The 16,544-nt window shown below is 37.9% G+C and overlaps 1 protein-coding gene across 10 annotated transcripts in view; it reads right to left on the reverse strand.

Annotated features, from left to right (window-relative positions):
- Positions 1–4,724: 4,724 nt before the first annotated feature.
- LOC131909187 (sodium channel protein type 1 subunit alpha) overlaps positions 4,725–16,544 on the reverse strand; it is an 87,051-nt gene continuing 75,231 nt past the window's right edge. For 8 of the 10 annotated variants that reach the window (XM_059260598.1, XM_059260594.1, XM_059260596.1 and 5 more), the window contains exons 22-26: positions 15,729–15,782; positions 14,081–14,218; positions 12,294–12,398; positions 10,489–10,759; positions 4,725–7,915 (exon numbers count right to left, since the gene is read on the reverse strand). In XM_059260598.1, coding sequence (XP_059116581.1) covers positions 6,738–7,915; positions 10,489–10,759; positions 12,294–12,398; positions 14,081–14,218; positions 15,729–15,782 — 1,746 coding nt within the window. In that variant the 3' untranslated portion in view covers positions 4,725–6,737. The remainder of the gene's footprint in view (positions 7,916–10,488; positions 10,760–12,293; positions 12,399–14,080; positions 14,219–15,728; positions 15,783–16,544) is intronic. The other 2 variants (XM_059260600.1, XM_059260597.1) reach the window with 1 other exon arrangement.

Consider the following 16,544-nt stretch of genomic DNA (forward strand, 5'->3'; position numbering starts at 1 on the left):
AACACTTGTGTCTTAATGTTTTCCACTAAAATGCACACATACACACATTGGCAACTTCAATATGAGGGAAACGAGTTCATTAACATGTTGGTAGAAAAATCAATTTTTCTATAACAATATTTGCATGAGGTATTTATCATTAAGGTTATAGTTTCCTATGCAGTATTTTTAAGATATTTCAGGCCTGCATACTGTCACACATGAAGGTTAAAGACCTGTGGAAAATCAAAACAGCATTGACTCTTCTACAGTTGACAGTTGGGTCAGTTGAAATTATATTTTTCTAAGCAGGTCCTAGATCACTGAGCTATTTCCCCAGCCCATCACTCCTCATTTCGAAGTCAACACTGAATGGAAGGGATGCCATTCATATTAGAAGCTGGGAATGTACAGCCTTCCCTCAGATGGATATCATGCTTTGTTCTTGTGTCCACACATTGCTCTTTCCTGCTCCTTACTTCATGTTAACAACATAAGAATATAGGACACCTAATAGGTAGCATAACATTTGATACTTTTTTTTGTGATTTCCATCTCTTTTTCTGTTTTTTTTTTTATTAAGAAATTTTCTATTCATTTTACAGACCAACCACAGATCCCCTCCCTTCTTTCCTCCCACCCCTCCTTCTGCCCCCATCCCAACCCCCATTCCCACCTCCTTCAAGGCAAGGCCTCCCATGGGAAGTCAACGGAGCCTGAGACACTCAGTTGAAGCAGGTCCAAGGGGCTCCCTGACCAAGGCTGTGTAAGGTGTCTGAGACACCGGGCTCCAAAAAGCCCCACTTATGCCCTAGGGATGGATCCTGATCCCACTGTCTGGGGACTCCTTAAGCAGATCAAGCTACATAACTGTCTCGCCTATGCAGAGGGCCTAGTCCAGTCCCATGGAGGCTCCACAGCTATTGGTCCACAGTTCATGAGTTCCCACTAGTTTGGTTTGGTTGTCTCTGTATGATGGGAAAACGTACAGAGGTATTTGATAATTTTAAAGTGATTATATCAACAAGATGACTCCCAGACAAAATTTCTCATCTTTTTCTTTTAATTTTAAGCAGGAGAGGGGATGAGTATGGATCCCAGTTTTCTATTTAAAAAAAAAAATGGGAGAGTGTAAAAAGATGAATAAGGGTTGAGTAGTGTTGTTTTTTTTTCTAAACCAAGAACGCATACTTAGAAAGTCCAAAGACAGAGAAAAAGGTTCAAAGGAAAGAGTGTAGATGTACAAGATGTGAGACAAAAGAGACATGTACAAGACAGTGTGACGTGACTGGGGAAATGACTCTCTGTTGCGAAAGAGGAAGGGCATCGAAGCAAGAGGAAAGGAGGGGAAACAAAGTAAGAGGAAAGGTGGGGGATTTAGAAGTTTAAAGAAGGAGAGAGAAAGGGGAAGGGAAAAGAAGCAAGAATAATGCCATTTTCTATTTTTTGTTTATAATAGGTAGATTAGCCTTAAAAACTAAGACATTTAGCCCTATTAGAGTACCAAGAACTACTTGGTGGTTCCTACTCAAATTTAACCAGCATTTCTAATGATAATCTTTATCTCTACTATTTCTTAATCTCTTACCTCATAGTGTTTAGCTCCCATAGCCCTTCATTCTCAAAAATCCTTGAATTTTTTCTATGACACTGACATTTTAAGTGTAAACTCACTTCTTTAATAGAATGTCTTTGATTTTATTTTGCAACTATTAAGACTATGGTTATGAAATCCTGATGGTGACTGAGAAGTAAGGTGGCCATCTTGGTATAACTTAACAAGAGATAGTATCATTTGGTCTCATAGCTGATACTGCTTTTGATGGTTGTATCTACTTGGTTTATCCATTGCTAATTTTCTTCTTTAAATTTTTTTATTGGGATTTTACTTTATTAAAAGTTGAGCAAGGCTGGGATGTAGTTCAGTTGGTAGAGTTCCTGTCTGGCATACATAGGCTCTATGTTCAGTCACCACCATTGTGCAAACTGGGCATGTTTCTTTCGTTTGACTAAAGAACTCTTGTTTCTGTCAGATTAGAATTGTTGTCATGATAAAAATTTTAATTAATAAAGAAGAAATAGTTTGAAGCAATGTAAGATTCCTGCTCCTCTCCAAACTTTTATGCATGAGTTCCAGAATTCTTTGATGAGTCTTGTGTAAATTAATTGTAATGATTGTCCAATGACAACTTTCTTTTTTACTTCTATTTTTATTCATAAATGTCCTACTAAAAGGAAGATGTTTTTCCATTTTCTACTTATTTATGTAAATAAATCCAGTACATAAATTGGTATTATTTGTTTCTTGTGTTGTGTTCTATTAGTATGTATTTGGGTGCTTAGCTTGCCCCAGATTTGGCCTATGACATGAATATTCTAGGTGCTTCTTCTATCCTATTGACAAGACCACATAATTCTCTGTATTTTTATTCTAAGTGCTTGAGTGCTTTTGTCTGTATATATGTCTGTGCACCATGCTTGTGCCTCATGGCAATGGAGGCCAGGAGAGGGCATCAAATCCTATGGAACTAGAGTGTAGTGGGTAGCCATTCCAGCTTTGTTCTGGAAGTTCCAACCCCCATTGAGACTTCGGCAACTGTCACGCCTACAAGGCGGGGCCAAGGGAGGCGCCTGGGGACCCGAGATCTGGATCGGCGCACACTCTCTTGGTTCCAGGACCCTGGATGGTGAAGGTGGACAAAGCAGAGCTCCAGAGAACACCGCTGGACTGTGATACACCTTCCCCAGACCCCGCGACCTACCTATCCCTTAATTTGTAAGTTACGTCATTAAATAAATCTCCTTTTAACTACGTGGAGTGGCCTTAATAATTTCCCCAATACTAGAGTTACAGATGGCTTTGAGCCACCATATGGATGCTGGGAACTGAATCCAGATCCTCTGGAAGCACAGCTGGTGCTCTTAACCACTGAACCATCTCTCCAGGCCCCCAATTACTTTTTGACATAGCATATGTTGTGAAAAAACATAGCAAAGTAGGGAGATTTATAGGCTTATGTTTCACTGTTTGTTCTTTGTATGTGGAAATGTACCAATGAGACCTGGTATAAGCCCATTGTCCTTCCCTGGAAATGGAGCATTCTTTTAGTCGTTTCTAAACTGGAACTCCTCTATTGATGGATGATGTATCACAAACATACATGTTCAGTAAGATGTAGAAAAATGTGAAAAGCACTGGGCATTACTCTTGCTTTTCTGGTTAAATCTATTGTTCCTCTTTCTTGTTTTATGACTAAGATGGTACAATCCTAGTGTTAAATGAAGGGTTCTCTATCCTCAGAGATTCAGTTAATTCTGATGGTCAGATTTGCTACCTGGACCATTCCAATAACCTCTCCATTTCTGGGGTAGTCTGAATAGGAATGGCCCCCATAGACTCATATGTTTGAATGCTTGGCTCACAGGGACTGGCACTATTGGGAGGTGTGGCTTTGTTGGAGATGTATCACTGGTGGGGGCAGGGGAGGGCTTTGAGGTTTCAGATGCTCAAGCCATGCCCAGTGTCTCTCTTTCTCTTCCTGCTGTCTGTGGATTCAGATATAGATCACTCAGCTGCCTCTCCAGCACCATGTCTGCCTGCATGCCACCATGCTTCCTGCCATGATGATAATGGACTAAATCTATGAACTATAAGCCAGCCCCAATCAAATGTTTTTCTTTATCAGACTTGCTGTGATCATGGTGTCTTTTCACAGCAATAGAACCCTAACTAAGCCAATGTCTGTGAATTCTAAGCTTGACCATGTTGTGTTTCTCTCAGTGACTGATTCTGTGTCTATGACAGTCAGTTACATAAAGTCTCCAAGCCAACCTAAGGCAAGTCATTGCTTCTTGTTGACTTTAGGGAGATATTTAATCATTTTGTCAGCCTGGCAGGGGACACACGGCATGTTAAAATGAGGTATAGAGAGTTTGTTTGTTTGTTTTTTAGAAATCATTTACAAGGGTGACAATAAATTTCGGGGAAAGTTGTAAGGAATAAGGAAGCACCTCCAGAACCAGGGAAGCAAGCAAAGAAGGGTTATTTGGTTCAACAGCAAGTTGCTCTAGTTGTAAGAGAGGGGGCACTCTGACCTTCAGTGGGTAAGGCCTGCAAGGAAGGAACAGATGGATAAATGTTACTATCTTGCACTTTTCATATTCAAGTCCAACACTGGTTTCCCACTGGCCAGCAAACTGGAAGCTAAGGGACAGGGGAACATATACATGTGATACAGATGCTATCTTTCTAGGGGGAAACTCAGAGTGGGTGCAGGGAACTTCTGGAGGAGCATAGTAGCCCACTCATAGCAACTTTGAGTTTCTCAATGATGCTTTAAGGGCTTCCTTTTGTATCTCAAGTGGCTGGCCCCATTGCATTGGTTTGCATAACTTTACCCCCATGAATACCAGTTTATCTGTTAGCCCTGGCTCTTTGTTCTCACAGAGATCACATTTTGCTGCTTCTAGCTGCTGAGGGGGCCATTCTAGGAAGTCCCATTTTTACTCCAAGTTTTCTGTTCCATACAGCAAGTGTGTGTGTGTGTGTGTGTGTGTGTGTGTGTGTGTGTGTTTGTGTGTGTGCAGCTCTCCCCACCATAAGTAGATAAAAACATCTCCATATTGTTATAAAATTCTGCTAACAAAAAATAACCAGGCAAACAATAAAATAAAAAAATTAATTTTTATTAGTTTTGCACATTTTTAATTGTGATTAGCATCATTTTGGGTAATAGTAGCATTTTCCAACATGCAGTTCATGAATATGGTTCATCTAAATATTTTTAAGAAAAGAGGTGCCTATGGTCTGCTTCTGTAAGAAACCCAAAATATGTCAATGTAATTGACTATGTAAGTGTAATACTCTCTGTTTTTGAGGAAAAGAAATTATGATGCCCACACTTATATTTAGAACAATCTAGAGAAATGTGTTTCCAAAGCAAAGAAAAATAATTCAACAGAAATTAGGAAATTAAGGACAATATTGGGAAGTAAGCATTGTGGTCAGCAGTTAGCATAACACTACGATAACTATAAATCAAATGTTAATACCCTTTTCCAATTGCAAATCATAATTTGGATGTGGAGTTATGAGTGTATTTTGCCCCTTAAAATTGTAAAATAAAAGAAATGTAATAAAAAAGCGGAGGATCTACCACTACCCAGTCATGTTTTCATTTCTTAGCAAATATCTTCCATGAAAAACTGCTATGGATAGAAAGTAAGAAAAGTGATTGTGAAATCAACTTGAAGATAATTTCCTCTTCATATGTACATAATGCTGAAAAATAAAATAAAGTGACTTTGTACAGTATTTATATTGGCTTATAAAATTCTAAACATGTTTTAACAGGTTAAGCAGTGTTGTTTTTTCAAACATGTATGTACAGTCTGGCTATACACTGGATGTTACCCACTTAAAATTTAAAAATAATCCAAACATTGTTGAAGTGCTACAAACTATTGCTTAATGATTTACAGAAATGAAATCTGCTGAACAGTTTCCTTGACTTAGCCACTGACCTATGATTTCTCATGAATGAGAATCTGCTTGGTGGGAGAAACTAGATACCGCAACATGGTAATATCAACATGCATTGACAGCATCCACACTATCTATAATGGTACAGAGTACAGTATATTACCTGTGGAAAGCTTGCACTCTACGTTTCTTGTGGTACATATTTGATGCAATAAATACTGTGCTTAGGTCATTATTTGTTTGCTCAAACGTGCACCACAGAGTAAAATGACTATTTACATAAAAAATAGCATTTCATTAACACATACAGTGTCAACCTCGCTGAGAGCTGAAGATGGTCAAACAAAGTGCAGGATTAAGCGGAAATTTATAAAGGGTTCTTTTGGTCAATTCACTCCTCTAGGGTTGGGGATAAGGAGTCATATTCAGTATTTAGAGACTTTTAAGAGACAGTGAACAGAAACATAATGGGATTCCAGACGTTTGAATGATGTTTGCACCCACTAAGACTTAATGACCTATCCCCAACTATCTCCTTGACTAAGGGCTAGACTTGACAAAACCAGATGAACAAAGCCTATTATCTATCTGATGATCACCTCAGTGCCGACCCTGCCCCCCTGGAAACACAGATGACATAGAACTGTTGAAGAACTGTCTCTGCTTTCCTTGTGACTTTTTCTCATGCATGATCTATGGTGCAGCATGCCCTCATGCAAAACCACATCTTTGTGCAGACAGGAGGGCCATGTGTATGTCAGTACCCCCAGGTGACACACCTGGAAGAGAGTTCCTTTTGTCTGTTTCCCAGCAGAGACCCTGTTTACAAAAATAGTCACATGTAACAAACAACATATGGATTAAAAAAAAGATGAATCCACTAACAGAGTTTGTAAAAAACGTGACCAGTGTGGCAGTTGAAATGCAAATGGTGGACACAGTTACTACACTACAGTGCTTCACATTAACCCCCAGGTTATCGCGCTCCGTCCCTTTAGACGGGTCCCTGCAGTCTGCTTAGCTGTTTGTCTCTCGTCTTCAGCAGTATCAGCTGGTAGTGAGAACAGTAACCTCTTGCCAAGATTGTCTCCCCTTTCCACAGAGTCACAGAGTTTGCCGACAAGGGGGGGTCACTGTCTTATTAGGCACTGACCTTAAGTGAATTTGTGTAAAAACAGTCAGTTTGGCATTGACCTCCTAAAGGAGTCCTTTTGACATCACCTTCACAGGCTGTAAACAATTTGTCACCACATTCATTACTTTTGTTGGTTTTTGTTCATTTTCCTTTGGCCTTTTCATCTTTTCCTTCCTGCTCGTGTTTTTCCACGATTGGCTTGGTCACCCGATCGTAGGAGGGTGGACAAACTGCGGTGGACATTGTCAGGTCAGTTTTCTCTGTAATAGAGTTTTCATTTATCCTGTCAATGATCATGTCTTCTTTTACAAGAAGATTAGCCCCACCTTTGAGTTTGTTCTTATTGTATGTGAACGAAGCTTGTTTGACTGTTCGCTTCAAAAGGTGGCGCCTGTAAGCACGCTGAATGATAACAGCTGACACCTCCTCTTGTTTCCGTTTTAAAGTAGTAGTGATTGGCTGATAAGAGACTTTGGAGGGGTTGGAAGCCATGAACCGCTCTTCCATCTGGACTCGAAGGGCGTCCATCTCTCCGCTCTCACCCAAAACCCGCTTCGTAAAAGCAAATAAGATGTCCAGGCAGTGGATGCGGTCTCCACTCACCATGGGCAGATCCATGGCAATGAGCTGAAGTTTGTTTGGTTGCGGCAAATTGAGAGGGGGTTCAAGAGCAGCTGCAAACTGAGACAATTTTTCAAATTCCATGAACTGAGTGGCATCAGGGTCGAACTTCTCCCAGACCTCATAGAACATCTCAAAGTCGTCCTCACTCAGGGGCTCTGCGCTTTCCTCCGTGGCGACGCTGAAGTTCTCCAGGATGACCGCGATGTACATGTTCACCACAACCAGGAAGGATATGATGATGTAGCTGACAAAAAAGAAAATCCCCACAGACGGGTTCCCACAATCCCCCTTCACCGAGCTCCCAGGGTTAACTTTATTAGGATCACAGTCAGGGGGCTTGCTATTGAGGATGGGAGCCAGCAGTCCGTCCCAGCCTGCCGAGGTGGTGATTTGAAACAGGCAGATCATGCTGTTGCCGAAAGTCTCAAAGTTGAACATATCATCAATCCCAACTTCCCTCTTAACGTAGGCAAAGTTGGACATCCCAAAGATGGCATAGATGAACATGACCAGGAAAAGCAGGAGGCCGATGTTGAACAGCGCAGGAAGGGACATCATCAGAGCAAAGAGCAGCGTGCGGATCCCCTTGGCGCCTTTGATCAAGCGTAGGATTCGGCCAATCCTGGCCAGGCGGATGACTCGGAACAGGGTAGGGGACACAAAGTACTTCTCTATCAGCTCAGCCAGAAACATTCCTATAGAAAAATAATTAGAATAAATAATTAGAATATCAGTGAAGAAATCACCATTAAAATATTTGATTTATTAAAGTTCCAAAGTCAAGTTCAGAGCATTGAGATTCAATTGTGTCATCTTAAGTATGGTACATATATAATACAATCATCTTCCAGTATCTGCAACAGATTTGTCCCAGGATGCACCTCCCCTCCCTAGAACATCAAAATTCTCATATCTTAGCGTATCACATTTGCATATAACCGATATATACCCTTCTGGAGGTTTTAAATTACCTTCAAAATGTTTATCGTATTTAACAACATAAACATCATGATGTGAATTGCTGCAGTTCATGTCACAGGAAATAACAGTAATGAAATGTCTATGTATGGTCAGTAGAGGTGCAGGGTTCTTAAACATACTTTTGGTCTTTGAATTAGTAGATACTGAATTCATAGATATGGAAAAATATATAGAATTATAAAATGTTTAGCATAAATCGACCTTAATTTTAACTCAGCAATAAATTAAAATATAAGAATCAAAGTACTGTGTTTTCAGGGGTGTTGATATGCTATTGTTAACTTAAAATCTCATCAGAAATAAATGTTCAAGTTTGCTTCAATATCAACAGCCAACGATATAAGTACTAATTTATATAGATATGATGATTTTCTCTAAATTTGTTGAAGCTAAATTTCTTTTCTACACCTCATCAATCCAAAATATTGGAGTGTTTAATGCTATTTTCATCTTCCTGTAAACCTGATGCTTCCTTGAGTTTTAATGTAATACTCTTACAGAATTGTTTATCCATGTGCTTGTACACTTATAAAATGCTCCAAGGCTAGTGTTCATTTGATCTCATGTAGCATCTCAATTCTTTAATTTTTAGAGCTTCTTTCTCCCTGTGATTTTGTTTTTGGCACATGTATGTTTATGTGGTATGTGTGTGTGTGAGTGTGTGTGTGTGTGTGTGTGTGTGTGCACGTATGCCTGGGGCTGACATTGGGAGTCTCCTTGATTGCTTTATACTTTGTTTATTGAGTCAGGGTCTCTTAATTTAACACAGAACTCCCTGTTATGGATAGAATAGGAAGCTATGTAATTTGGGGGCATTCAAGAGTCCTCTCAGTGTTGAAGTTCTAGGTGAGCCAACATGCTTGACCAGAATTTACATGGTTGCTAGGGATCTGAACTCCAGTTCTTTTTTTTTTTTTTCAGAGCTGAGGACCGAACCCAGGGCCTTGCGCTTGCCAGGCAAGCGCTCTACCACTGAGCTAAATCCTCAACCCCTGAACTCCAGTTCTTAAGCTTGCACAGCAAGTGCTTTACATGGTGGGACATTTCTCAGCCCCTCCTGACACACACACACACACACACACACACACACACACACACATACACACACACACTCACACACCAAAAAAACCCCAACCAAACAAACAAAACCCCAAATGCCTTTAAGTACAAAGGCCTCATTCATTCTCTTAAGTTAGCCTTCTCTGTCTGTCTGTCTCTGTCTCCATCTTTGTGCCTCTCTGTCTTTCTTTTTCTTCATATCCTAGTTACATGTTTATAACCACTGATGTGTGTTGGAACTAAAGACTGCATAAAACATATAAGTTGGATTTAAGATGTAAGGCTCTTTACAGTGGGAACTAACACAAAAATCCTACCAACAGAGAACCTTACATGGTTCAACATGGTTGAAATGGTGTGTTGACTTTGTCTTAATTAGGAATGAGTCTTTGGGGCCTATACAGAGACTTCTTCATATCTGTGAAGCATCATTTGTCATTCAGTGGGATGAACTCCCTTCGCGAGGCCCTTATACATTACACAGTTTGAAAGATATGACTAAGAGATGTCCTGTGCTGTCAGTTTCCTTTTAGAAATATTGAAAATTTCCACATGACAACCATAATAAACTACTGTTTGTCTTTGTTAACGCTTGGTTTTTAATCCCTCTTCTCTTTTATTTCCCTTTCTTATTATCTTGTAACCATGTTCCACTCTGTACGATGTTGACCCCACAGCTACATCTCTAACCCAATCTTTCCTGACCATCAGACCAGTGATTCTCAACCTTCTTCGTAATGTTGCAGCCCTTTGACACAGTTCCTCATGTTGCAGTGACCTCTTACCATAAAATTATTTTTGTTGCCACTTTGTAACTGTGATTTTGCTACTGTTATGAATTGTAACATAAATAGCTGGGTTTTCTGAAGGTCTTCTGTGACTCCTGTGAAAGGGTCATGAGCCATAGGTTAAAAACTGCTGATCTAGATAGTGCACAGATTATTCAGTCTCAACCTCTTGAAAGCCCTTTTTCTTTTGGTTCACAGTACAGATCCATATAATGAAATCTACCTCAATGAAGGAGTTTTTGCTAATTGACAAATAAACACTTAGTGTATCAAATAGATAAAATGGAATAAAATATTGATATAGAGCCTAACTTTAGAAGAAAAATAAATACACCCTGATAAAACACAGCCACACATTCACTTTGAATAGTGAGGTGACCTCCATTCTCTATTTGTTGTTCCTTTACCAGGCTGAATTTGACAGTATTTTCACATCTTACCTACAATGGAGAGAATGACCACCACAAAATCAAAAATATTCCATCCAATGGTGAAATAGTAGTGGCGGAGGGAGATGAGCTTCAGCACACACTCGCCGGTGAACAGCACGATGAACACCAGGTTGATGCGTGACAAAATGCTAGTCACATGGTCACTCTGGTCATCCGTTTCCACCATCATGGTGACCATGTTGAGACAGATGAGGATCATGATGCTGATGTCGAACACTTGTCTGGTGACAAAGTCAAACACCATTCCCTGAAACTTGTTCTGCAGAGAAACAAAGCCACTTTCAGCCACGGCAGAGGTTCCTGGTAGACACAGCATGTACGCTGAGTGCTTCCTATATTAACCTACCTTCTAGTATTGTACGTAGTACCTACCTATCGGCACAAATATTTATAAGAGATGCCTTGTAGTAGATTTTTACATCTAGTTATTTAATTTTTTTTTAACCATGTATATTCCTGAGAACATCAATCCCTTGCTGAAGGGTTTCTCCCTGTACTCTCTGTACAGAAGCACAAACTGAATTTCAACACCTCAAGGTGACAGGAATGTAGGAAACCCGTTTGATCTGGTGCTACCAAAAATTGGCTGCGCTCACTGCAGCACTTTCCAATGATCAATTAGACCACGTGACCATTTAAAAAATGTAGTAAATATTAATATTATATTTGCTTTCTTCCTAGAGAATTATCAAAGGGACCTTGTGACTTCAAGGACATATCTGAAGTATCATACATTTACATCCCATCTTGGCAACATTAAATTTGTTCCCTGCAAGTGGCTCTTGCTGATATTGTCAGACACACAATGATAGAGGTCTCCACAGGGGTAATCAGACTAGAAAGGCATTCCTTGTTGTGCTACAACAAAGCGAACACATGAACTTTGCTATAATCTGGGCTTTGACCCCAGTCAGCTGCTGTTAGATTCTGCAGACCATTGCATGTTTATTCCTTCGGACAATTGAATGAACCTAAGGATATTTTACTACCATAAATTTTAATGCACATACTTGACTCATTTGTATGCGTAGTGCTAAGTCTCAATGGGGAAAGTTTTCTCATTAAGAAAGTGATGCTTGGCTAACATAACAGGAGTGATCACTAAGATTCTGGTCTCTGATTCATCCTGGGAAATATTTTAAGCTTAAAGATTACTGCCATGAAAACCACTATGATAGTACAAGTTCCTTTTTTAATAGTTTGTAGAATTCATCCTAGAAATACGAGAATGGGTATTTATTATCACAAATTGTGATAATTCCAACATCAGTAATTGGTGACTTTTAAACCATATATAAATATATTAGATACTGGAATTCTCACCTCCTCCAAAATGCTCCATATTTCTAATAATTAAACATCAACTACAACTGGAGATGGTATGCCATTAAATGCTTTATCTACCTCTTAATCTCAGAAAGCCTAATGCATGTTAGCCCCACCCAATGTTTATGCATTCTGTGACATTGCACAGCAGCTTATGGTAAAGACACAACTATTGTGCAGATCACACACCCTGTATCATTTGGCTATGTAGTTGGGATTCTAGTTGTATAATTTTAAGTCATTTGAAGACAAATTTGTATATATATATATATATATATATATATATATATATATATTATTTTTTTTCTTTTTGGTGTTTAAAAAAACTATAAAAAAGACATGAATTAATGATACTCAAGAAGTACAAGATTTATTTTTGGTGCTGAAAAATGATAGTTGATTTCCCTTGTGTAACAAAACTCATTTAAGGATGTTGTTTTATATGATTTTCATTGGCTATTTCTTACTCCTGGTCGAGGGATAGGCTTTTGTGGCTTTTTTGATCCTAATTTCTTCATTGCATTATAGTATTTCTTCTGTTCTTCAGTCATAAAGATGTCTTGACCTCCAAAGTATAGAAAAGAAAAATCAAAACTGGTTAAAATTGTGTCCATTCTCCTCCATATTTTTCAATACTATGACAAGAAATTTGAAGAAATTAACATGATTATTCCTGTGATTTTTTAAATTTGAAATATTAAAAGTATGTTATAGTGGTTGCAATCATATTTAATTCTTAAGATAATTCAAAATGGCCATTATTATTATATCGAGAAAAATAAAATAACTCTTAAATGATTACTCAAGACCAAATACATGAGTAGTAAAACTTGGCTCATGGGGACACTAAATGTTTAGTTCCTTACATTAAATACATTGCCTTTCTGAATGCAATACAGTGATTTTTTTTCTGTTCAGATGTAGAAAGAATTGAACACACTCCCCCAACACACATAATATACACTTAAAGTACAACTATATATATTAGAGTTGGTTATACAGTCTCTTTAATTCTGTCAAGAATTCTAGGGAAGGGACTGAAAGAAACCTGGAGGGTCTCAGAGAAGAGTACACATCAGAAGAACAGCAGGTGTGGGATAGAACAGAGCCCAGAGGATTGAACACCAGCTGATAGGTGCAAATGGAGCAGAGGATACTGTTAGGAATAGGATGCTATCAGTATTGAGGACAACAATGCTGTGTAGTATATAAATCCTCAATATCGACAAGTAAATATACTGAACAAAGGCTATGGAGTAGTGGGACATAAAGACACAAGATTGACTGTGAAGCATTCAAATCTATTAGCCATAAAATCCACAAAAATGAAAGTTAATTTTGTTTCCCTCTAATAAATACCAAATATTAAAAACTGAAGAGAGTGTTTGATGTCAGTGAGAGAGCTGGAACAAGGTCATGGTCATACATTTTATTCAGTGGACTGGCTGTATGACTCCAAGGAGGTGAAACACTTTACTCTGAAATTTATTGTAAGAAAAGATTAAAACACTCAAATATTTTATGGGAAAAATTGACTTAAGTCATTAAAGATTAGAAGCAACAAAATTAACCAAGTTATGATAAATGCATATGAATATTTTCAACAAACTGGGAAAACTTTGTCCAAAAGAATATTTAAAATTGTATATTAGAAAGTATTTCAGGGCTGGGGCAATGGCTCAGTGCATACAGGAATTTTCTGCCAAGACTAACCATCTGGGTTCAAACCTTGGGGCCCACAAGGAGGGGACCAGCTTCTGCAAGTTGTCCACTGACTATCATACACTTACCTGTGGCCTGTGCACCCTACTCTCATGAATAAATAACTGTACTTTTAAAAAAATTATTTCAGAGATGGCCCAAGTGATAAATGCTTTACACATAGGAATGAGTATCTAAGCTCAGATCCCAACACCCGTGTTAAAGTGGGCATGGCAACATGTGCTCATAATCACAGTTCTGGGAATGCAGATGTAGGTGAATCCATTGATCTCATTGGACAGCCAGTTAGTTGAACTGATGATCTACAGGTTCAATGAGGGATCCTGTCTTAAAAATTATGATGGGTAGCAATTGAGGAAAATCCTCTAGCTGCAAATACATTGTTTAGGGGGAGTGAGTTGTTAAAGATAAAACATATGGAAAAAGTCATAAGCTATTTTGTTTCTGAATGCAAGATCTCCTCTTGATTCAAATTCACATTGTAGACAATCCCTCTACTTCAATGATTAGAAAATACTTTAAAAATACTTATCTTCTTCTTTTGCTGGTTGAAATTGTCTATGATGACACCAATAAATAGGTTCAGGGTAAAGAAGGACCCAAAGATGATGAAGATGACAAAGTAGAGATACATGTACAGGCTTTCCTCATACTTAGGCTGAAGTTCCACCTGCCGGAGGAGAGCATTTTTGTTAACTGCTAGATCAGGTTTAGATGTGGGGAGCACATTGGTGCTTTTTCACAAGAGTAGCAGATTATATTCTTAGTAATAATTCAGCGGATTTTTATACCCATATCAACTGCCTCTAAAGAAAAAAAAAACCCTGAAATTAGGTACTAAAACGTTTTTGTGGAAAAAAGTAATGTTACATGACATTCTAAAACTATTTATATAATTTTAAATATGACTAACATTTTGTTATATGAACAGTGTGCTTTAAATTTGGTAAGTTTTAAGTTAACTGAATTCCAGTAATTTGAAAATATTAGTGAGCTGCATGTGGTGTCTCACGTCTGCACAATTCTAGCACTTGGGAGGATGAGGCTGGAGACTTGCCGTGAGTAAGAGACAAGTCTGGGCTTCAATGTGACACCTTGTCTTCAGAACAATCAAAGAAAATTCTTAGTGAAAAAAGAGCTCTTATAAATATATAGAGAATACTTTTAGAATACTGATTCATTTGTGTATGAACTTGCATAGCAAATAAAAGAACTGAACTATTCAACTGGATGCTGGCATCTTGCCCTACTGTTAACACAGTCATTAAAATTTTCAGATTGAATAGACATGCGGTCCATTTTATAAAGTTCTCAATTGATAATTGACTCTCAAACTTGTGGTTATAAAAATAGACAAAGACAGACCTGTTACTGCACAACAAAGAAGTTAAGATTTACTATACATAGGTTCCTAATGCATTCATCTCCTTTTAAAACAACAGATTTAAAATCAACTAAACACATATAGCAAAGTCTGTGCAACAAAGTGAACTGACATAAATCCAGAGGTGATTAAGAAGTACATAGGGGGATCAGGAGGACTTCAAAGTTATCTTAATCTATCTTGAGCTAGAGGTCTGGGCTACCAAGGAAAAACAAAACAAGAACAAGGGAAGAAATAACAGAGAGGAAGAAAACACTAAATTTTACAGTTTTAGAAATCAGTCTTAGAGGAAGCCTGAGATTTTGTGCATCTGGAAGATAGAAAACGTGTGTAACCAAATAAAGCGGAAGTGGTAAGAGCATTGTTACAGGCTCCAGTAAATTCACGGATGCTGTTCATATAAAGAATGGATTTGAAAAATACTGAAACATCAAAGAGATCTCTGCCAGCATCTTTAGCTTTTCAGGCCCCCCAATATGGAGGCTGCCTACACATTTCAGCTATTGATGACAGTAATATGCTTTTTCTATTTGTTCCTTTACATCAAATATAAATATTAAGAGAAGATCTGATAGTTATTAAATGAATGAGTTGAGTTTGTTTTTCCTCTTCTTTCACATCAGTTTTTGGTTGAACTCAATATGATCTCTCTGATCAGCACTTGCTGTCCTTGGGTGCAAACTTTTTTCCCCAATATTTTTAGCTAAAATAGAGTCAGTTCACTTGGCTAATTATTGAGCTAATTTAGGAGCCTGGTCAATATTTCCAGAAGACGTAGGATATAAAGAATACTTACATTTCTGGAGTCAACTGCTGCATACATGATATCCATCCATCCCTTAAACGTGGCCTATTAGAAAGGACATCCATGTCTTACTTTGGGTTAAAATTCAGAATTGATAACTTAGTAAGTATTCTTACTGTACATGTTTAAAGAATTATTTTAAAGCAATTTCAAAACAAATTTTACATGGGTTTTTAATGAAGACAGAAAGCAAACAAAATGACCATCATACATATCTTTCTATTTTATAACCAGCTCTAAAGTAATTCTCAAACTCAACATGCTATTATAACTTGGTAGAAAGTTCTAGAAATATAAGGAGAATTGGAAATATATACAGCAATGACAAGTTAAACCTGAGAATATCCTGCAGAAATCTGTCCTCCAGGTGATCAATTGACAACATTTAAGATTTTTCTTTACTGTAACACTACTCTATGTATCATACAGGTTTACATAAAAAGTTGCAACCATCTTTTTAAGAAAATTTCAGAAGCAGCCCTATATTCACTTTATGTTGTGTGATCCTTGAAAAGAATGAGTTAATATAAATAATAGAAGTGTGAAAGAGTAGGACAGACACTTGTCATTTTCACATTGAAGAGGGATCCCTACTCTAACGTCTTACACTCATTTGCTATGTGTCTCAGAACATTGATTTTGAGCCCAGAGGACCTGAAATGCATATATATATAATATATATATATATATATATATATATATATATATATATATATATATATATTCTCCTTAGTCAATGAGGAAGCCTAGCATGACTTTTTGATGCATCTTTGTTTTTAAATCATTAACTCTTGTGGAATGGTGGAT

Source organism: Peromyscus eremicus, chromosome 4, assembly GCF_949786415.1.
Source record: "Peromyscus eremicus chromosome 4, PerEre_H2_v1, whole genome shotgun sequence".
Classification (NCBI taxonomy): domain Eukaryota; kingdom Metazoa; phylum Chordata; class Mammalia; order Rodentia; family Cricetidae; genus Peromyscus; species Peromyscus eremicus.